The sequence below is a fragment of the Pterocles gutturalis genome, unplaced genomic scaffold, assembly GCF_000699245.1.
Source record: "Pterocles gutturalis isolate BGI_N339 unplaced genomic scaffold, ASM69924v1 scaffold12816, whole genome shotgun sequence".
Lineage (NCBI taxonomy): Eukaryota > Metazoa > Chordata > Aves > Pterocliformes > Pteroclidae > Pterocles > Pterocles gutturalis.
The window spans coordinates 18,687-40,743 of NW_010097943.1; the positions used below are offsets into that span (position 1 = coordinate 18,687).

General features: G+C 45.0%; 1 protein-coding gene across 1 annotated transcript in view; it reads right to left on the reverse strand.

The window, feature by feature from the left end:
• Positions 1-22,057, reverse strand: part of PSTPIP1 (proline-serine-threonine phosphatase interacting protein 1) — a gene marked incomplete at its 3' end in the record, with an annotated part of 45,446 nt that overhangs the window by 17,238 nt on the left and 6,151 nt on the right. Inside the window, exons 2-3 of the mRNA XM_010087204.1 lie at positions 8,336-8,532; positions 4,691-4,765 (exon numbers count right to left, since the gene is read on the reverse strand). Coding sequence (XP_010085506.1) covers positions 4,691-4,765; positions 8,336-8,532 — 272 coding nt within the window. The remainder of the gene's footprint in view (positions 1-4,690; positions 4,766-8,335; positions 8,533-22,057) is intronic.

The following is a 22,057-nucleotide window of genomic DNA, read 5'->3' on the forward strand; positions in this document are numbered from 1 at the left end:
CTAATCTGCCTTTGTCATGTTTGTCTGATCTAATGTGGCAGTTGTGGTGAGGTGGGCTAAAAATCAACAATGAAAAAGGCACTTCTGCACTTAGCAGGGAGGTACATTGCTATACCTTAAGACTCAGAGGATACTAAAACGTTTCAGGGTTTCAAATAAGAAAAAGACCCAAGAAAACTCTATTGGGGGCTATTACATACAAAACTGCTGCTGGTGTGGCAGCCCCTGAACTACCAATTGCTACAGCTAGAAGATTATTTAGGAGAAATATCCTCATATGCTTGCCCTGTTCTTCTACTTTTCCCTTGGGATCTAGTTTTGGGACAGAATTTGAGCCTGAAGGGATTTTTATCTGAGCTAGTGTGATCCTTCTTGCAGTCTCACACTTCAAGTGTGTGCGTCCTTTTGTACATCAGAATGAACTTTCCAAGGCCTATAGCAACTGCTGGGTTAGGTCGGTGTCGTGTGTTGGAAAGAGGATCTCTCCCTTCCCTATGGGAAGTAGTTTCTACCAGCTGCAGTGCTCAAGGCAAGGGCAAGCAGCCAGAATGCCAAAATTTGCTTGAATCAGGCTGGACTATTGAATGATTGTGTCCTTTGGCTGTTAGGCAGCACTGACAGGGAACTTTTATTTCTTTGAGTATTTGAAAGCCGCGCTGTTTGTTTGCTATGCCCATGGCAACCAGCACCAGCTTCTTTTAGAAACCCTGCCTTTACTTTTTTTTAAAAGATAAAATATAAAATAAAAAGTTGTTGTGGCATGTCTCCCTCATTGTGGCATGCCTACCTCTCTGATTTTAGTTTTGTTAGAAATTTTTCGACAGCCGTAGGCTGGCCGTGGCCATTTCCAGCACAAATTTGAAGAACAGCGAGGATGTCGCTGAAGTCAGTCGCACTGTCCTGCTCAGCAGCAGTGCTGAAAGCCTCTCCCCTGCCGGCTCTCAGCTCAAAGGGATTTCCCACATTTCTGGTGCTAAGGAGTCTGCAGGTGGAGACACAACATTCTCCTCTTTTTTCAGGTCAGGATGTTGTATTGCTGCTGACACTCGGCAGTGGAGTGTCCTAGAGCATCTCCACTAGAAGAAACAGTCCTTTCTGCAGTTGTCTGTGCCAAGCAGGAGCAGTGCCGGGCCCTGAGGGGTCAGTTCTCCGTCAGAGGAGCTGTAACGATGCTGAGGGAACGAGCACTGGGCAGCAGTGGGATGGAAACCTGATGGCTTCTGTCACCTAGATTTTTTTCAAAGCAAAGGAGAGTTGTCCCAGAGTTGCTGTTACATGTCACGGAGCCTTCCCTTCCATCTTTCTTTTGAGTCAGCAGCATATCTCTTCATCTGGGTCTTCCAGTAAATAAAAATGGGCAGTTCAAGCTATTTATACATTTAGCTGAGTTCAGCAATGTGCTCCAGCTGAAGAAAAAGTTTGGAGGAGAAGGGAAGAGCCTGAAAAGATGTTGAAATTGTTCTTTTGTTTGATTCAAAACTGAAAACTTTTAAATTACAGGGGAGGCTTGGGAGACAACAGTTTTCTACAGTGCTGGCCACTGCCTGCTACAGTGTGCCGTAGGCTCCTCCAGGCTTCTCCCCATTCCTTCTATTTACTTATCATGCTTATTCTCTTCATCTTGTTTTGTGCTGGGCCTGACACTGCTGAAATAACAACCCGAGCAGACTAATCTCTCCTTTGAGCTGACCTTCTTCTCTCCAAGCACAGGAAGCAACAGAAACGTTTTTTTTTTTTTTTTCCTTGACTTTTTTTAACCTCCAAGGGCTTGAGATCAGAAGAGCCAGGCACCTGCCAGGGACTGTGTTTCTAGAGGTGGAAGGAGGTATTCACACTGGTACTAGGAGGATATAAGCACGTGGGGCCCTGCTGGGCTGCCCATCACGGGTACCAATGCGCCGTTTCCAGACTGGCAGATGTGGCATAGGCTGGTGGTGTGGGTCTGCCACCGACACTTTGCCATCAGGCCCTTGCTCTGAGACCCCTGCTCACTCCAGCTCTGAGCCGCTTCTCTCCTGCTCTGCTTTCTGCAGCAGCTGCAGAGCATTGCTTGGACCGGGGGGAGCGATGGGAGGTTTTTGCAGCCAAAGCATTAGTTTCAGAAGTTGTGCTAAACAGAATTAACTGGCCTTGCAGTTGTTTCTCTTAAGAACTTCTGGGTATTTTCTGACACTGGAATTTTTTGAGTGGCTGTTGTGGATGAATTTTCTATGTTCTTTTAATCGACTTTTTGAAAGGGTATCAGGTACCTTCCTGATATTGAGAACTGCTGGGGTGTGACATAATTTCCCAGGAGAAGTCACAGAAAGCTATAGTATCTGAGATGTTTAAAAGGTGACTGAATTTAAGACTAGAGGATCATAATTTTGCATTAGCAAGAAAATGAGTGATCTAAAATTAGTAATTCCTGCTCCTCTGCAATACATAACATGGCAGAGGAAGTTCTGTAAAATGTTCCGCAAAAAAACCTGGAAGCTGCCTTTTTTCCTGGTGACTGTTATACGCAAGTTTTAGGTTCAAATACCTGAATATCACCTTCATTAGACTTTGAGAAATACTGCTACCCAAAGCTGCACTTAAATATGTGAACAGCCCTGTTCACTTCTAAAGCTACCGGGATTCGGTGTCCCAGTTGAGCATAGGGAGTCCTATAAAGAGGAAGCACTTGGAGTAATGCACGGGGGTAGCTGTAGCATAGTCCTTTTGAGCTTTTCTTATTCTAGGTAGCACACAGGTTCCCTCCCTCTGGTCTCTCTGGAGAGCTGACCTTGGGAGCAGAACTGCTGTCAGCAATCAATGTCATATAAACAAACAGAAACTTCACACCATGTCAAAAATTTTAAGGCATTAAAACCAAATATTTCATTTTCATAAGTTGCTCCAGGCCTGAATAGACCCTAGTTTTCTCTAATGTTCAAGTGTTTACTCTGGACAAATGCCCTTCCCCGTCCATCTGTGTAACTCCCTGAACAACCAGAGGATGCTGAATGACAAAGCAAAGTGTCCTCTCTCTGCTTCAGGACAGATAGAGTGAGACATTTGCTCCGATAACAATACTGGCACAAAGCCGGTCGCTACCCAGACCAGGCATGAGTGTGTGGAAGCACAGTAAATCAGCTCTGCAGCATGCTTTGTTGGTAAACTTAGCCTGCTCTCCGTGCCAAGCTATAAAATCGTTGGATCAAAGTAGAGCTGGGCCTGAGTCCAAACTTCGGGGGAACTTGGATCTATATCCCAACTCTGGGACTTGTTTCTGCCTCTAAATCAAGCTCTTATAATCTCTCAGGAAAAGTCAGACCCGTGAATTATCCACCAGGTCACAGAAGGAGAGACAAAACTGTCTGTTTGTGAACATGTTTGGTCTGCCTGCTCTGCGTTGTCTGGAATTTGGGTGGAGCCTTTCATTCATCCTGGAACGCCGATCTTAGCCTTTGGTTTGGGAAGCAGCCATCCATCCTTAATCTCCTATTTTAGTGTCAAAATGATTCTTCTTCCCCTTCCTTTTCCCTGATTAGGTCTGTGAATTGAGACACAAGGTAGGCAGAAGCTGTCTCCTGCAGCTTTTGCAAGGAACATCACTACACCTTACTGCATTGCTGGGGGGAGAGGGACAGATGGGTCGCTAGGGGAGGGGAGCAGAAGCTTGCACATCCTCTGGAGTGAGCCTCGGTGCTCTCCACACCACCAGGCGCTCGGGATAACGCCACCGTTTCCCTGTCTGCCTGGATGTGCCACCGCCAGATTGAAAGCAATTGCTGTGGGTGACTGCCTGGCACGTGCATGCCGTGGTGCATGGGTTTGAGGTGAAGTTTTCCTGTAAATTATAAACTAGAAACCATGCTCACACTGAGAGTGATAAATCAACGTGAAAAGGCAAGTGCAATTAAGAGATGACATATGGGATGGATGAGGGGAGCAGGCCCCAGGGATCAATAGAGCTGGTTTGTGTTTAGATTGAGGTCTTCTGTCTTCTGTGACCCCAAATCTTCATCCTCTGCTGCCTTATTATTGCATTATTCTGTGTTACAATAATGACAAAATGTCTCATTATTGCTGCTACCATCAGTAACAGCGGCAGTTTGTCAGCAGTGTTTATTAAGTTAAATTCCACGCCAACATATATCTTCGCCTCCCAGCACAATTTATACATGATCTGAGATGGTAGTAGAGGAGACAGAGAAAAATACGTGTCATTTTAGTGTGTTTCAGTACTTCCATTTGTTTGTTTCAAATTAAGTCCCTTCAAAGAGGTTTAAAGTTTGTATTCCTAAACTAAGCCTTTTTCCTGCTGTGGAAGATAATTTTTGGTGCCTTTGCACTTTGCGTTTGTTCTGTCACAGTCTCTGTGTCCATGAGCTTCCCAGAATTGCTAAGCCACCATCCTAAACCTTTCACAACCTTTTCCTTTCCCTTTTTTCCTATCACTTAGTTTGCTTTCGGAAGCAAACATGGTTAGAAATCCTGAAATTAAAAAAATTCTCAGTAAAGATCTACTGGCAATTCCAAATCAAGATTTTGTGAATCTTGTTTTGAAGGACTGCGGCGTTTCCTCATTTTTCCTGTATATTGTGAAGTGCTGTGGAATGCACTGAAGGGAGCAGCTTCTGACCCTATTCTGAGGCAAAACACAGGAATCTGATATTGCTTCCAAAATGCTTTTGTTTACACTAATAATAAAATAATTCCTTACTTGATTTCTGTTTGTCCTCCTGCTTTTCGGGCGATTTGAATCAGCTCTTTCCCATATCTCTCTTCTGCTTGTGCTCTGTTAAAATAAAAACTTATTCAATTTCTCTTAGTGGTACCAGGATCACGCTTACACAGATCTTGTCATTGCATCTGAGGTACGAAACATGAGAAACACAATTTCCTTAATTACTCTCTCTCCTCGGTTCTAGTGCTGTTAGTTACCTCTAAAAGATTTAGTGTGAGCTATTTCTAGGATAAAGGAGAGAAAATTAATGCCCCCTTCCATGGCTTTGATTAGACCATGGAGTGCTAGGTAGAATTCTGTCCCCAAAAATTTGAATTCAATTAGAAGAAGAGGTGTACAGCGGTGTGGTGAGGATGCTCAGGAGAACAAAAAGCCTCTTTTGCAATAGAAACCTAAACGATGATGTCTGACTTGACCCATGAAAATCAAGGCTGGGAGGGGAGTGGAGAGTAGGATCCAAAGTATTTCACGTTAAATTTTCATTTAAAGAGATGTTCTGAATAAATGGGAGCCCAGAGTCGCAGGAAAATGTCAAACCATTAGAAACTTGAGCTGCTGCTTGAGCAGCCTCAGTGGAGGCAGAGGGGAAGGAGCCTTGCCGGCTGTAGGGTGAGGCTGCGGCAGGGGTATGGAGGGGACCTCACCTAATAGGGAACTGCAACTAGTGACTCAGTGAAATAGTTCTGTTTCTATGGTTAATAAAGAAATACAATGATTTATTTGCTGTTTTCCCTTCCCCCAGCTCTGGAAGAAATTTCTATTCTCTGATTAAAAAAAAAAAGTCTTTGTACCAAAGGTGTTATTTCCTTTCTCCTGAGTGCAAGACCACGGTGGAACTGAGTTTTCAGCCTTTGAGCAGCTGCTAAAAACTATTGAACGGTCAATAATAAATAATGAACAGGTAGCCTAGTGCTAGGTTTAGGGGAAATTTTGTTTGGAATAAGTCCAGTTCTCAGAAGGGGTTTCAAAGCATTTCAAACAGGTCTGAGCTTGAGACTTGGCACCTTAGAGAACCATATTCTTTGTTCAAAAAGGGAATTTTGATGTGGGTGCGAGGCCATGCAGCCCTGCTGGTTTGCTCTTATGTCCATCTTCCTACTCGGCCACGGTGTGCTTTATTATTGCTGTTTGCTGAATTCAGGCAGGTTTCTCAGGGCTGGTCCTTCAGTTTTGCAACACGGTGGCTGTTGGGGTGGGACCCTGGGAATATCTGACCACCCTTTTGATTGTTCCTCTGCGTCTGACAGCTGTGAGCACATTGCGGTGTAGCCAGCTATACTGGTGGCTCTGGTGCTGTTTCACTGGTTTGTAACTATCTTCTGTGACCTGAGGCAGGCTGGGCCTGGGGGCTTTCCCCCCAGTCCGGGGAGATGCGTCAGGCTGGTGCAATAGCAGCACACAGCTGCCGCAGCCAGGAGCGGTGGCTGCTCCTGGCCACTCTCCGTGGCTCCTGGGTGTCTAATGCTACACGTGCAACTAGTTCATTGTTGTCATCCTGCACGAGAAATTGCTGCATTTTGGTGGGGTGTTCAGACATCACTGCTTTGGGATTCCTCCTAGAAGAATGGGATGCAGAATATGGTGACAGGCCACCCAGAGGTACCACTTCATTTTCATGTGAGATGAATGGAATTTCATCAAAATGGAAATATACTCCAGAGACACATTCTGCTGCAGAAGCAAAATAGGTTATTTTTCTTCGAGTTTTAATAACAAGAAATGTTTTTGTGTCAGAGACTTTGCTTTTCACATCTCGGTGCTGCCTTTCCCACTTTCCGGTGTTCTTGCACTCAGCTTGCGGGTCTCCTGCAGCCACTGAGAGCTGGAACACCTTTTGTGGTTTAAACCTGTGGCTTTGCTGTGGAATACAACTGCTCTCTCAAGCCCCAAACTCTTAGGCCCTCCTCTGGACCAGGCAGGGGTGTTTGTGAGCAAAAGTAACAGGCCTGGGTGCAAAACTGATCAAGTGTTGGTGTAGCCTTGCTGGATTTCTGGCGTGAAGCCCATGGTACAGGCAGCCTCTCGGAACACAGATTCATCCCATGCTTTGATCTCCTCCTAGGTCACTCCCATGAATGACATAAGGACAAGCTGAAACAAACATCTTCCAGAAATAAACTGGAAATGATACCTTCTTTCTGCAGCTCAGTGCCTGCTCTCTTTTCTCCTCTTCCGCCTCCCCCGGTGTACAGGTACGCACAAGCACATGCACGTACGCACGCTCGCTGGAATGTTTAGAGGGTGTGCAAAAGTTCATGGAAACAGTTGTTCTTGTAACTTTCAGATCTGCAAAATGACTGTATGTGTCTTTTTTCTTCTTTGTGGAAAGTCCTTTGTGCCTGCACTGCAAACCAGGAAGAACGTTATTCTGCACCTTGCAGAAACCTCTCTAACACGTGTTGGAAAGGAGCACAAGTGTGTCTAACATCAGATGCATGCTGCAGCGCAGAGCCTGCCTGAAGCCTGCAGTGTCATTCTGGTCGCTGTGAGTTATGAGTCACAAAGGAGCTATTTTAAACAGCGAAAGCTAAGCTACCATCAGACAGATATGACTTGAGGACTCTGTGACATGTGTCAATAAAATGTGCTTCCACTGCTGGTCAAGAAAAGCAATTCAAATAGCTTCAGATTTTGATGGGAGACTCTCTCCCCTCTGTGAAAGAGTGAACAGACAGCTCACACCCCCACCAAAGTCCCTGTGCTTGGAAAGCAGCCTTCAGAAAACCAGCACTGAACCAGAAAACTAAGTGGGGAGAGCATGGGAAGAAAAAGCAGGCTGCTACTGAGGAAGGCAGAGCAGTATTCATAAGGAGATGGTTCTAAGAATGGCTCTAGAGAGATGAGATGAGATGAACTCTTTTCTGCTGAATAGGTAAACCATGTTGTGTGGTCTTTCTCAGCGGTCATGCATGAGCGTGTATGTGCCTCCTGCTACATGTTGAACCTGTTGAAACCCAGCCACTTAAAAACAGAAACAAATTTCAGATATTTTTTTCTAGGTCAGAAGTACAAAAAAGAATGGCAAAGGAGTCAGAGCAGCTGTATAATATATATTTTCTCGCCCACAAAACTGTCAGCTGTCCATAGCTGTTGGTGAGAGACATGAACCACAGTATTGCTATTCAAAGTCCAGGAAGGTTGGCAAACCATGTGTGTTGTCTTGGGTGTCTGGCAAGGGCTTTTGGTAGCACCTCATGTAGTTTTGTCTGTATTTGAAACATGGCCTGGTTTTGGTAGTTGCAGGAAACTGAAACAGTACCTGTGCTAACAACTTGTTGAAAGAGAAAGAAAATGTGCAAGTCATTTGCTCCCTGTAAAAGGGGAAACTCAGTAATGTTGCTTGTGGATGTATGTGCCACAGTGTTATTCTGGACACATAACGACCTGGGTCTCAATGGAGCTCTGGATTTCTAATTCTTTCAATCTTCTCTGCTTTCCTCAAATCTTTGAAATTTGTATTTGTTATCTACCTTCACACATCATATCAAAAGGCTAGGATTCAAATCACTCAGGCTTTTCTATATAAACTAGTATCACTCCCAAATTCGGGAGCAGCCTACTATTCCTTTGCAGAGAGAAAATGGAGGCTCTTCGCACTTTTTTCCCCTCTAATTTTCTTACCTTTGCTTGAGCAAATCCTCCACATCTTTGCACATCTTTCTCCCATCCAGCAGCCGCTGTACAAGCACCTCATAGCCAGTGTGGAAGGTGAACTCCTTGCACTGAAGACAGAAAGATAAACTGTTGAGCTGATCTGTGCACACAGTTTGCAGGTTTACCAGGCACCTACTGTCAGTCATATGGAGCAAATTATCTTTCTGGAAAATCCAGATGGACCTTTAGATTTGCCTATTGCAATGGCAGCCAGGGCAGGGCTAAGGGCACAGGTATGGGTGAGGTTTCTCCAAAGTAAAAATCTGTAAAAGTTTTTATTAAATCAGGTTTGTTTTTTAATACTGAAAAAGTGAAGTGGGTTGCAAATTTTGCCGTGTGGAAAGCAGGGCTAGCTGTCTTTTTGGGGAAGTCACATTAGCATTGAGCGAGGGATCTTTGCAGAGCAGAGAGGTGTAGTAGCTCTTAAAGATAACAGCTCCTCTTCCCATACGTTTTCTAAAAAGAATGGCCAGAGGGCAGTCATTGTTGCAGGACTGTCAGTAAGACAGTCTATATTTGAGCAGAGAAGTAAAGGAATCTTGTGCTCGTATGAATATCGATATGGGGGTAGTGGCTGTGCCCCCCAGCTGGTGGTGCGTGTTTTAATGGGAGCACTCAGAGCACAGGCAGACAGTCTGCTGTTAGACAACACTTGGTTCTGGTGGGCTGTTAGGTTTCCCTTTGGGAATACCGTAATAAATCTTCTCATTTTTTAAATTGTTCTCGCTGGTGTAATTTCAACATGACAAGGTTTAAAAAAAAAAAAAGTAGAACATAAGCATGTAGAGCAGTTGTGAATGTGGACATTGGATCTGCAGGAAACTGTGCTTCTGAGACGCTTGTGAGTGAGTGCTGCTTCCCTTGCTTCTGCATTCACCACCACATCTCCTGTGCAATGCGTGGGATGTGCTTGTGCCTTTGGGTATTTTTGCAGCCTGTCCTGCTTCACGACCCCACGTGGCACATGGAGCCAGCCAGGGCGCTCTGTGATTTCCAGCCAGCCGCACTAGACCGGTGAGGTCGTGCAGCCAGGTGGAATTCACTGCCCCAAAGCCAGGGCTCTCATCTCCTGCCAGGGCTCTGCACTCCCGGCAGCTCAGGGCCATGTTCCTCTGCTGGGGTCTGGGACTGTGGTGCCCTCCCCATTGCACAAATCCACGTGTCAGCCTTATCCCTGTGCACATGATCCATCACAACATACCCCCATGCAACTCAGACAAACATCTGAGTAATGAGAAGAAAAACCAGTCTTGCACATCTTTAATCTTTTTACCAACTTCCAGGTCACACTGCAGCCATGGTAAATCAGAGTCACAAAGGAGCCGCTGCTACTGAGAAATGCTGGGAGCCCAGCAAGGGAAGGGAATAAAGCTGCAACGTGCTCCAAGTGTGGCACTAGGGAGAGAATAGTCCCACTGACTCACAATGGGATTGGGACAAGCCATTGTGACTTTGAGAGCCTCAGGTAGCCAGGACATAGTGATAATGTTATTGAAAATGTAGTGTTGTCTGGGCTTTATGTTATAGCATTATGGACAAATCACAGACTGTGTAACCATAAAGAGAATTAATATTTTCCTCCCTCAAGCAGTTTATGTGCAATACAAGTACTTATATATGAACCAAATACAGTTTATACATCCATCCACTGTCCCCAAAGCAGTTATCATTTAATAAATGTCTATATTGCTTTCCACCATGACTGTGAAGAAGACAGACAGCTGTTAAGTTTTGGGACTCGGGAAGGATCCTCTGGCAAGCAACTGTTGGACACTTGGGCTTGCGGCTTTGCTTTCTTATTGCTGGGACCGGAGGGGAATGGGGCGAGCTCTGGGGATGAATGGTGGTGGTGGTGGTTCGGGGCAGCCTCCGTGCTGCTCACCCTGACCCCAGGGCTTCTGTGGACGTTTGCAAACCTGGGAGCATTTGTTCGGGTTTGTGTTTTCGTTGGTTGGTTGGTTTTTTTTCTTCTTCAAGAGCAAGGATAAATTTCTGCAGAGAATTTTTGTAAACGTCCAGGTTGTAGCAACATTTTCAGTGTTACCGTTTCTTGATGGCAGTAATTCCTTCTTCCTTGGACTCTCTTACCGTGAACAGTGGGGAGAAAAGAAAGACAGCAGGCTAATGGCTCGCAAGAGACACAGACAAATGCCTCTGCCAGCAGTGTCTGCACGATAGAGCCAGGCAGGATAATAATGGAGATAAAAGAAGATGAAGAGAGTGCAGTGGATCCACTATTATCCCTGTTGGAACCACAAGGAGATGACAGGATTACATATGCTGATCTGATGCTTATGATCACCCCTTAAGAAACAGGATCTCAAAACCAAAACATAAGTTTTCCTGATGCTTCCAAGGGTGAGTTATACACAGTCCCGGGGAGGGATCCTGCTGTGAAAAAAAATGAAAAGAAGCAGTTTTTGCTATTCATAGAAGAAAGTAGGAAAGGTTCTTGATAATCCCCTGGAGATGGACTGTCACTTCCCCCTCTCCCCCCCCTTTTTTTTTTTTTGAGGACGTCTCAATGACAGAAGGCGTAGCTGCTGTAAAAAAAACTCTCATAAATTGCTCCCTCTGCCTGGCAGAAACCACTCTGGTCAGATGCTTCACAACCAACTCACATTTAATCTTTCTTTGTTTTGGGGGGATCCATCTCAAAATTTGCTTTATTGTCCTCGCTACGTGTTCCTGAAGAATGTGGAAGCTGTGTTTCAGAAACCACAGCATCTGAAATCTAACCCAGGGCTGCCTCAGCCTGCAGTGTAGGCAGCATGTGCCACTAGCATGTCACAGGCTAGAGCAAGGAGGGAGGGGAAATGCAGCCAGGTGACAGCCCAGATTTAGACAAGTTTAAGCTGCTAAGGACAGTCATCTTGCAACCACAATGTAGCCATAAATCATTTAGGCCTAAGTTTGCTTACACAAACGTTTCCCTTTCATTTCAACAGCTCTTTTTCTCCTTTAACGCATTGTACAACTGCATCCTCTCTCAACTTTTCTTGAATTCAAACAAAGCTCCTTTGCCCTTCCTGGGATACTGATTTTTCATTCCATTGATTCCTGTGTGTTCTTATAGTTCCTGTTCAAGGCTCAGTAAATCCCTGCTGGACAAGGATGATGCTCTACTACTCCAACAAAGTCTAACTGGCACTTTGTTGGAACCCTAATGACTGCTCTCTAGGAATCACTTCTGATACATCAGAGGATTGTATGATTTGGCAGTGGAAGAAGGCAAATACAAGTGGGAACTAATTGATGTATAATCTATCAATATACCTGCGATTTTCTCCTCTCCTGCAATTTTCCTTAGCGAGGTCCCAGAGTATATTGGACCTTTTTGCTACTGGTCTCTTACTCTCATTTTGCACTCTGAAACATTGCTTTTAGCTGCTTTCTGTTACCCCCGGGCTCGAGGGTATCAGATACCTCCTGTACGATATTTCATTCTACCTATTTGTTTCACCAACAGCTATTTCCAGACCATTCTCAATGTCTTATGCCAGTATCTGCAACTAATGTATTGAATAGAATCAATCCTGGGACCCGCTCTGGAGATTTCTTCCTAGCTGAGGCATTTCCATTTTGGCACAAGCCAACAGTGTCCCCCGCCAGAACGGGGTCTTTACAGTTCTTCTGCTGTGTTTGGTCAGAGTCCTGTTTTGTTTTTCTTTTCTAGTTTCTTAAGGATTTCCTGTGTAGCACCATAACAGACATTTTCTTTGTCAAGACAATCAAGACAGCAAGATTGTATCACGCTAAAGAACTGTCTAGCCTTGATAAGCTGTCTTGCCTTTATTCTATTTTCCATTTAACATTTTGTTCTGTAATTAGCATTTGCATTGGATGGTTTTGTAAAGGCTGTTAAAGTTGCACTACTCGGACAGTGCTTGGGCACCTCTCAGCTCAGACTTTGTAATGATTTTAAGAACTTATGAATAGTTCAAGGAACTATTTTACTTTTTTATGAAATTTGAAAAAATTCTTTAAATAATAAATGTGTTCATTAAATGTGTAAAACATAATTAGTTTATAACAAAATCTAGGTAGTTGCTTGGAGGAGGGTGATTTGAATCACCACCAGTACTTTGTCACACTGCCGAGATCGTGATTCCAGGTAGTCAAAGCGCGTGCGGCTGTGAAAGAGGATTTACTCATTGTTATTTTAATAAAAAGAATTAGTTAATCTGTGTTGTTCAACAGACCTATAACAGCTGGTAAGACAGTGCTTGACAAAGGGCTACAGTGTTGCAGACAGATTCATATTGTGAGATTCTTCCATCAATATACTTCACATGCACGTTGGTCTCTACCCTAGAGCCTGCGGTTTGTCTTCTGGGGAGAACCACAGCTAATGGAGAGGCAGCATCTCCTCTCCTCTTCCCATTTACAGAATTTCCTTCCTTCCAGTGCAATGAGCAACACTGTTCCCTCCAGAGATGAGGGAAATGTGAAAGGGAGTATATGACTGAAACCCACAGATCTTGTGCTGTAGTTTAACCAGAATAGCTTTTCCTAGAACGCTGGAAAGGAGGCGTGGAGGACTACAAGCAGAGGTGTTGACAGTAAGCACACTGTGATATGCTTTCTTCTTTAGGTGTTTTCTTAACTCTGTGCTGAACAACGCTGCTCCCTCACATTGGCACTTTGCTAAAGAGAGAGGTTCCTTGGGACTGCGCCTTTCTGCCAGGTAGAAGTTTCTCCATGGGCCATCAGGCAGATAAACATCAGGAGTTCATTGTGGGAGAGATTATCCCCGACTGGCACTGAGCTGGTGTCTGCAGCCAGGAGGAAGAGGCTCTGAGGATTTCGGTTTGGTAATGAAAGGCTGCAAGCAGGAAGCCTGATGGTGTCTGTTCCCTGCCCAGAGGGAAGAAAGTTCAGTATGAAGACAGCTGGGGGGTGACATAGTTTGTTCTTACCTCCTGGTGGCACAAAGCTGAGTAACCTGGTGCTAAGTCTTGTGTCTTTAATTAGCTGAGAAGCAGCCTGACAGCAAATCTCTTCTCTTGCTCAGAGGGTACTGCAAGGCTTTTTGAAGAGCAAGCGCCTATGTTTTGTAGTAACAAGGGTGCTATTGCAGTGGTATCAAGTAGGAAAGACGCGAATGCTTCACTGGTTACCGGAGCATAGTTCTGGTAAACAGCTATTACAATGGACTGAACTGCAGCTAAAACATCCAGGCTTGTGTGCATGCCCTATTCAGCAAGCAACATGAATTGATCAAGTCGTCGTGGTTGCATGGGCCTTCAAAAATCAGAAGGAACAAACCAGTGCATTTGTAGCATTCCAATTGCTGAGCTGCTGGATTGTTGTCTCGTGCTTCCTCCTGTAACCAGGTAGGCTAGAGAACTTAAAATGAAAGCAGGCTCTCATCAAACTTCAACTCTGAAGCAGCTAGGCTATTCAGAAATAAATTGAAATTGAGATTTCACAAACTTAGTAGTAGCATTGCAACATTGGTGACATTAAGCAAACCAGTAGGTTCCCAGCAGTCTTTTGCTGCCTGTGACATTGTGGGGTTTCCCTCAGAAGGAAATGGTAGTTTCAGAGTTCTGCTGATGAGAGGATTTTGCTCCTTGGCTTCCTGAGCCCTCGCCCTCCTCATTGACATCCTGCACTGCTCATGTGTTATATGTTTTAGGCATTCTTATAGTCACAGTGTGTTGTTTGTCTCTCTTCCCATTTTAATCACAGCACTCTTGCATAGCTACCAAGTGATGGCTGCACAAAAGCTTCTGAACTTCTGCAGGTGGTTTGTTGGCTGGCAGACTAATGGCACACAGGGATCAGACTTGGAAAGTCCCAACTCCAGTCTAATGAAAGGACTCTGCTTGTGCTTATTACCTCCGTTTTAGCTTTCCTTCATTTAGTAATATTCTGAGAATGTGCAACGTTTCCTAGGGAAGAAAAGCTGTAGCTTAACTTTCAGTCTCTTTGTAAAGAGTGCAAGTGTTCTGTTTTTCTTTGTGTAGCAGTGTTTACATCTTGTAACGTGATTACTCACAGAATCGGTCCTCCACACTTTAACCACAGGATGGGAGAATGTGACAGTGATCTTTGAGCTTTCAGCTTCTTTGAAACACTCCATGGAAGGAGCTTTGCCTTTTGGAAGACAGAAACAGGGCCTCGCAGACGTGCGATGGTATCGCCTACTTCCAGCTGCCTGCGTCTTGTAATGTCTCCGTTCAGGAAGCTTCCACAAGGGGCACGAGCAAAGTCAGGACATTGTGCTAATCTCGTGCTCCCCTTTTTCAGAGGAACACCATCTTCGTGCTGAGTAGGAGAAGAGCATCTCTTAATTTTGAGATGCCGTCATTTGTTGTTGTATTCCAAGTGTCTTGTATTGTAAAGCAGCCAGAGGAAACAATGCACCTTCTCTTGAATTTCACATATTCTACCAGGTGGAAATCATGCTTTTATTGTCCCATTTCCACTAGTCTTCACTGACTGCAGCCTTGGCCATCCTTCAGGATGTTTCTGACCTCCCTCAGGACGTGGTGTGCTCCTACTGTGCAGCAGGTCAGACCCTGGTGCTCCTGTGCCAGGAAAAGGAGAAAGAGGCCAGCAGCCAGGTGTGCATCACAACCAAAAGTGTGACAAAAAGCTAGGAGTCCCCTCGGGAAATTCAGAGATAGCAAATTTCTGGAACACCTTTGTGGCAGGGATAGTGAGGAATGGGACAGGAGGAAGCCAAATCCCTCACTGTTGTGTATTGGGGCTTGATGTGGCCGTGTGGCACAGGCTTGACGTGGCGGTGTCCCTTTGTATTTTCTCCATGTGGTGACTTTAGACATCAGCCAAATCCATAAAGTAAGGCAGCTTATTCCTGGGAGCCCACAGAGAGGCCTGATGTGAGCGTTTGCAGCTGCCTTTCACGAGGCACAGTTCTGTTTTGCCGTGGTGCCTCCCGCAGCCCGATAGATACATGCGTCAGTGGTGAAATCAGAGGTTGCTGCAGTCTCTTATTCAATAATATTAGCTATGCAATAGAAACTGGAAGTAAAATAAGGAGAAATAGAATCTTAAAAGTAGAGGATACTTCTGTTTTATACAAAATAATGGTCAGAGTTCATTTTTGTTTCTATTCCTCTTGAGTTCATTCACTTCCAGGTCTCTTCTCTTTTGTAAGAGAGCTCCTCTCCTCCTGCCAATACTGTGGGCTCGGTCCCAGACTGCTGTGAGCAGAGCACCATGAAACAATCCTGACTTGCTCAGGACAGAGAGGATGGTTCAGAAAGTCATATAGAGCCACTGGAACCAGATCTGCTATCATGGTGTATTAATTCATTTAAAAAAAAAAATGTGTCTTTCTCCTCCCTGTCTTAGAAAACTTAGAATTCTTTCCTGTTAGTCCTAAAAGAGCCACTAAATGCAACACCCTGCTGTGCCCACGCTCTCTGCTTCCCTTATGAGATGAGACAGGCATTCTGTTGGTGGGTTTTCCAGGCATGTAAGGAAAGTTAAAGCTTCAGGAAATCTTCCCAGAGTCTTGCTATACAAGGGGAATGAATTAAAGGATTTATTTCCTTTCTTAGGGAAGATTATTCCATTAGCTACATATTACCATTTCCATTTTGCAGGAGATCTTCATCACCTAAATAACTATTTTCAACATATCCTGTTACTCAATATGGTGCAACATATTCTTACACTCTGTCAGTATGGCGTATCACAAAGTCCTGGGGAATTGTGCAATCCAACAGAAGAAAATCAACTTTAGGCTTCTAGAAATTCTTAAAAGGGGGGCGTTCATTTAAGTGAAGTCAAGCAGTTTGTACAGGTGGGACAACCTGACCAGTATTACGCTCCCTTCTGGGAGGCATTTCTCTGTGTTTACTCCCACTTGTATAAATGTCTCTCCTGCCTTATACAAAAATAATTAAAATTTGATTAATTCTGGTTTTATCAAAATTGCTGAATCAATGCGGTGTTTAGTGGGATGCATCCCCTGTCTGCTGCAAGCTCCTAGGGTACAGAAGATGGGCAAGGTTTCTATAGGTGCCCTCACACTAAGGGATTGCACCAGCATAGCTGCTTTTGAACCCTTTGAGCTGGTAAAACTATCTCCTCAGCCCAACTGTCACGCACAGGTTGTTCACTCGAAACTGCCTTGTTTTTCAACCAGCAAGAATAAAATTCTTCTTCCACTCACAAAGAGGCTCAGCATTATCTGTCTTAGGAGTGTTTTATGTTCCCATGAGCTTCTTTTGTAGGAAATGAACCGCTGTCACTTCTAGAGCAGAGTAGGAAAGGGTTTTGCTGCCCTGCAAATTTATATAAGATTTCAAAAGTCCACATTTCACCTCTTGCTAACAACAACAACAAAACCCAATGAAACGAGACATTCACTTTGATGTAAATAAGAAAATTGCTCTGTATCATGCAGTTCTGATTGAGACATCCCACTGCCTGAGCTAGCACACTATCCACCATCTGCTGTCTATAGAGGGAAGAGGAATTTCATTTTAATCTCTCCTTTCTCTAGCTGTTTTACTTGTGGATGAATCTCCTGGAGCAGAGGGGAGGCATGCCTGGACTCCAGGCTACAGGTACGGTAGACTGTGGGCAATGAAAGCTCCAGCTCCTGTTCCAGGCTACATCTCCCCCTGCAGAGCTCCTGGCACTCCAGGGCCGGTTTTTAGGAGTCTGGTCTCCTCTTCCCTTCTGTGGTTAGAAATTTCACCTTAAACCTCCATCTCGAGAGGAAGCCTTCACCAGATGTGAACTTTTTCATCGAAACCCAGCTTTATCTTCCAAACAGCTCCCCTACTCCCTGCTGGGGAACTAAAAAGCTGTTGGGATCTAGATGCGTATTTTCAACATATTTTTTTTTCTTAACCTTGACAGCCTGAGCAATGCTGAGTGATGCCCGTGCAGAGCTGTGCCCCCCAGCCCTCACCTCAGCCCAGCCTCAAATCCCCAAATTATTACTGAACAACACAATGAACTTTGTATGTTATTGAACTGTGGCTGCTGAGAAAAGTTTTATAACAAACCCTAGATTAAACAGGAGATGAAACAAGTGTTCTCTGGGCCATCTGCCAGCCAGAATCTACCTTGCTGCAGTACAGCATGAAAACGAAATCAGAAGAAGGTATTTTTGAACTAAAAGGAGCTGAAGAATACAAAAAAAAAAAAAATCTATTAATGAAGCAGCCTAATTTGCCTTCCATACAAGGATGCAATGAGTATAACTGGATTGAAATTCAGAGCCTGCCACTGTCCCTGCCAAGAAATGCAAGGGCAGTGTCCCCAGTCGGTGACTGTAAACTTTGAAGAAAGAGAAGTGGTGCAACTCTGCGCTGCTGCATTGCGGGAGTGTAAGCCTTGTGGGAGAGAAGGGATGAGTCCTGCGAGGAAAAATATATCTTGAAATTAGAGTCATGGGGAGAACCTGAGATTCATCCTGGAGAATCTGTTGTGGGAGGAGAGGTTGAGAGCTGGGATTGCTCAGCCTGCAGAAGAGATGGCTCAGTGGGTGTAGATACCTGTGGGTGGGAGCAGAGGAGACAGAGCTGGGACTTCACAGTGGTACCTAGTGACAGTAGTGAAGAGGCAATGGGCACAAACTGAAATACAAGAAGTCTTGTTTAAGCATCAGAAGTTTTTTTGCTGTAAGGGTGGTGAGATACTGCAGCAGTTGGCCCAGAGAGGTTGTGGAGTCTCCATCTTTGGAGATGGTGCTGGGCAAGCTGCGGTCGCTGGCCCTGCGCTGAGCCCGGGGCTGCTGCCTACCTGAGCTGTTCTGTGATTCCAACATCAAACGCACCTCGACAGGCTGCTTTGCCAAGCCAGAGGACACACTCTGTGATCGTTGCGTGAGCTGCTGTTACGGATCCGTTTCCAGCTGTGTGTGACAAATGCTCGTGTAACTCTAGGTGGTGTTCGTTCGGTGTGTCCGTGTGTGTGCGGGTGAAAAGAGAGTCGATGACTCACCTATCCCATATTTACAGTACATACTCATGGCACAGTTAAAGTTGGCGTAAATAAGAATCCTCTGTTCCTCTGAGCCCAAGCAAAACCAAACAAGTTTTGCAGAGCAGGACAGATCAGAACCAATCAGACGTGACTGCATAAAAATATTAACAAAATGTTCACAGCAACTTCATCAATCAGCCAGTTTAAGCAGTCAGAACCCCTAGATACAGCACTTCGTTGCAGCCTGCGCATCAGAAAATTTTAATAAAATGTAATTACTTAACTGTCTAATTATTTTCAATCACTGACCTAAAATGAGCTTTCTGAAAACACATTAATCTACCTGATCTGGAAAACCTTCTGCAGCTTTAGGACCAGCCCACTGTGTTTAAAACTCCCTCACTCTTCCTCCTCGTTGGGAAGATGCTCAGCCTCAGTTTCACATGCAGGCACCAGCTGAGCACATAACCAAAATTTGCAAACGTAAAACTCTAGTCCTTCCCTTTGAGCTCATCACTGAGGAAATGAACCACCCTGAACCTGCTGTACTTGGTTCCTCACACACCCTTCTATGTGCAGTTCTAGGAATACGGCAGATGGAAGTAGCCGTGGGCGTGCTTCCCTCACTGTCGGTATCTGTGCTGGGAGCGTTAGTTCGTTGGGCTTCACTTTAGCTGTTGTGCTCTGCTCAGAAGGGATGTGTGAAGCACCAGTGTTTCCATAGCAAAAACAGCTCATTGTGTTTTCTACTTGTGATTTCCTGTGGTTTCAATGACTGGTGTGAGACTGCACCCCCCTTCACGGGTGCTTCTCATTGCCCCGGTGAGCCCAGCGTCCTTCCCAGAGTGGCTGGAGGAATGTAGGGAGACATTACATGTGAAAAAAGAGTAGAGCAGCCTCTTCCGTGGAGATGAAGTTGACCTCACAACAAACACAGACATCAACTGGGCAATCCGTTCAGCTTTTCCGAGCTGGTTCTCCCTTTATTCCCCATTCCCACACGTCCACCAGCAATGACTTGCCCTGGCTGTAAGCAGCGCTGCAGCCGTATGTCTGCTTCTAGTCGTGCTTCTGCAGCCCGGAGAGATGCAGCGTGTGCCAGCGCCTGGCCTGTCTGTGCCCCCCTGTGCAGCGAGATCATTTATTTGAATCTGCATCTTGTCAGTAGGTACAGACACAACTGGTGCCATCCCATTCACACGAAACTTGGTGGGGAACCACTTGCAAAGCTGAGATGCTACGGCGAAAGGTTTGCAGCGACATCCTTCCCTGCCCGAGCTCAGCCGTGCCTCGGGCACCGGGGGCTGGCAGGAGCCCTCCCCAGCCCCGGGTCCTCCCTCCTGACAGACCTGCCCAGTCTCACTTCCTTCCTCACAGACCTGCTTCAGAGCAACAGGCCCTGCAAAGCTCACCCTCTACAGGAAAGCAGGGTAGCTCCTAGTATAAAAAAGACTTCCTTTTCTGAGTAAACAGTTGATATTGTATTTCTTCAGTACAGTGCCTAGTAAGTCTAGAAAATAGTTTCTTGTGACTTTTATAACCATCTCTGCACTCTTGCACCACGGTTAAGAGTCTCATTAGAAGTTAAATTATGTATGAAAGTAATTACACCTTCTTTGGCATATATATATTTCACATCGTGTGAAAAAGCTACAGCAACAGTTGAGAAGTTCACCTACAAAGTCACCTTTGCATCAAACCTGATGTAGAATATAGCCTGAAGTCAAATCACACAAGATTTTTGTTTGTAACAAGCTCTTTGTCTTCAGCACTTCCCTGGCTCCCACTGCTGCAGTGTCTGACCATCGCCGCAGGGACTGCGTGGGCAGGAGTGTGGGTGATGAGAAGTCCACAGCAGGGCAGGGAGGCAGATCTGGCCATCTCGTGCTCAAGGCTTCAATCTGAGCTGTGGGAATCCATGAGCCCTGAGCTCATCCCTCAGCTGAGAACAAGCACTCCACACTTTACAGCATTGTAAAAAAAAAAATCCTAAGCACCTTAGGAGCCCCTGACCTGTTTTTGAAGTTGACTTGGCCACTTGAGTTTGATTCAAAGCTGCCTGAGGGAACAGATTTGTTCCCGCTCAGCTCTGGGCGCTTTGGAGCCTGCCCATAAACCAAACACCTCCTCTGAAAGTCTTCCTCATTCCCCCTCCAAGGTGGGCAAGGCAAAGCCAGTCAACGATGCCAATGAGCACCTACCTAGCTCTCGGCCAGAAACAGCTGCATGTCACACGTCTGCAGCTGGAGTGTTGAGCAGCATGTTGGAGAAAAAACAAAAGAGCAAAAGGCAATGACAAGACTTCCAGAGGAGAAGCAAGCCATGAGTACAAGAATATAGAATGAGACTAAGAAAGAGACTCAGTATTTGTGACAGAAGGGGAAAGTGCTTTTTTGTAATAAAAAAAATAATGTTGGGAGATCTCTGTCTATCACCATAACCCCGTTGACATGAAGCTCAGCTGGTATTGCAGACATACCCCCCATTGCCATGGGAGTTTACCTGCCTGTCTAGTGGGATGCTGGAGAAGACAGGTAACATCTGTTACATTTGTACAGCAGCCCAGCAGAGTATTAATCCATTAGCAACTGCCCTGCACCATCTATCAAAACCAATTTGTATTTTCATCTCACTAACGTTTTCCAAAAAATCTTATCAAGGGATAGAAAACTTCTGCTAAGAAGTACATTTTAGTGGAGGCTTCGAGCAACTTTCCCTTAAACCATTATGGACTGTGCGGAGGATATAAAAACAAAAATTGTCATTAAAAGATAGACGAGTTTTAGCCCATGCCATGCTACAAAGAAAATTTTAAAAAGGAGCACGAGTGCAAAACTTTTAGTCTAATACTATCCCTGCTCCATTTAGTAAGGGACAAGAGTGATTAAGTCACCGCTAGATTTAATAGGGGAAAAGAGAGACTAAAACTTACGCCTGTTATGAGGAACAATTTGCATTTTCCTGAAAGACATCACACCCTGTTCTTGTGAAGTCTGAGGAACTTTGGGGAGGAGTGAATGCTGCTCTTTCTCTGCTAGTTGGGGAAGTTCTGCTGTTTTAGGGTTTCTTTACATAGTTTACATTGTGAAAGGTACTAAGGAAACTTCTGCCTATCGTAACGTTTACTGATGTAAACTGGTGTTCCCCTGATGGGCAGGGTGTTGTTGCTTCGGGTGTGTTTCGTCGGGGTGAGTCACAGGGAGGGGTGCAGCGGTGTCCTTAGAGACCAGGGATCTGCATTGGGTGACCTGCTGTGGTGCAAACACTCTTTTTGGTTTTGAATCATAAAGACAGTTTCCATTCACGGTGCAAATCGAGCAAAAGAGATAATTGCTCGCTGAAGCAAACCAAGCAAATACATTTCTCTCTCTCTCTAATGGGCATAACAGAAGCTTATGAATGCAAAAATAATTGCTGCTCTTGTGATTTGGGAGGCAAGCTGTACTCTTTTGCCGCATTGTGCAATATCTTGTAAGTTTTCATTTTACAATACTCACTACTGCATAGCTAAAGCTGCCATCCTGCAGCCGGATGTATTTCTGCCCTCATAATCAAGCTCGGCAATGCAATGTTTCCAGACAAGCAGTATTAAAAACAAAGATGCTTTCCTTTAAAGAAGATGTTAGCTTCAAAGCCAAGCAAGGATCATAGTAAAGTGACTAAGCTCAGGAGAGAAGAGCCGTAAAGAACTGGCCTGGCCAGATTGGCAACTGGTGTTCATCACCCCAGCCCTGCTCCGGTCCCAGGAGTACACCTGGCTTATTCTCACTA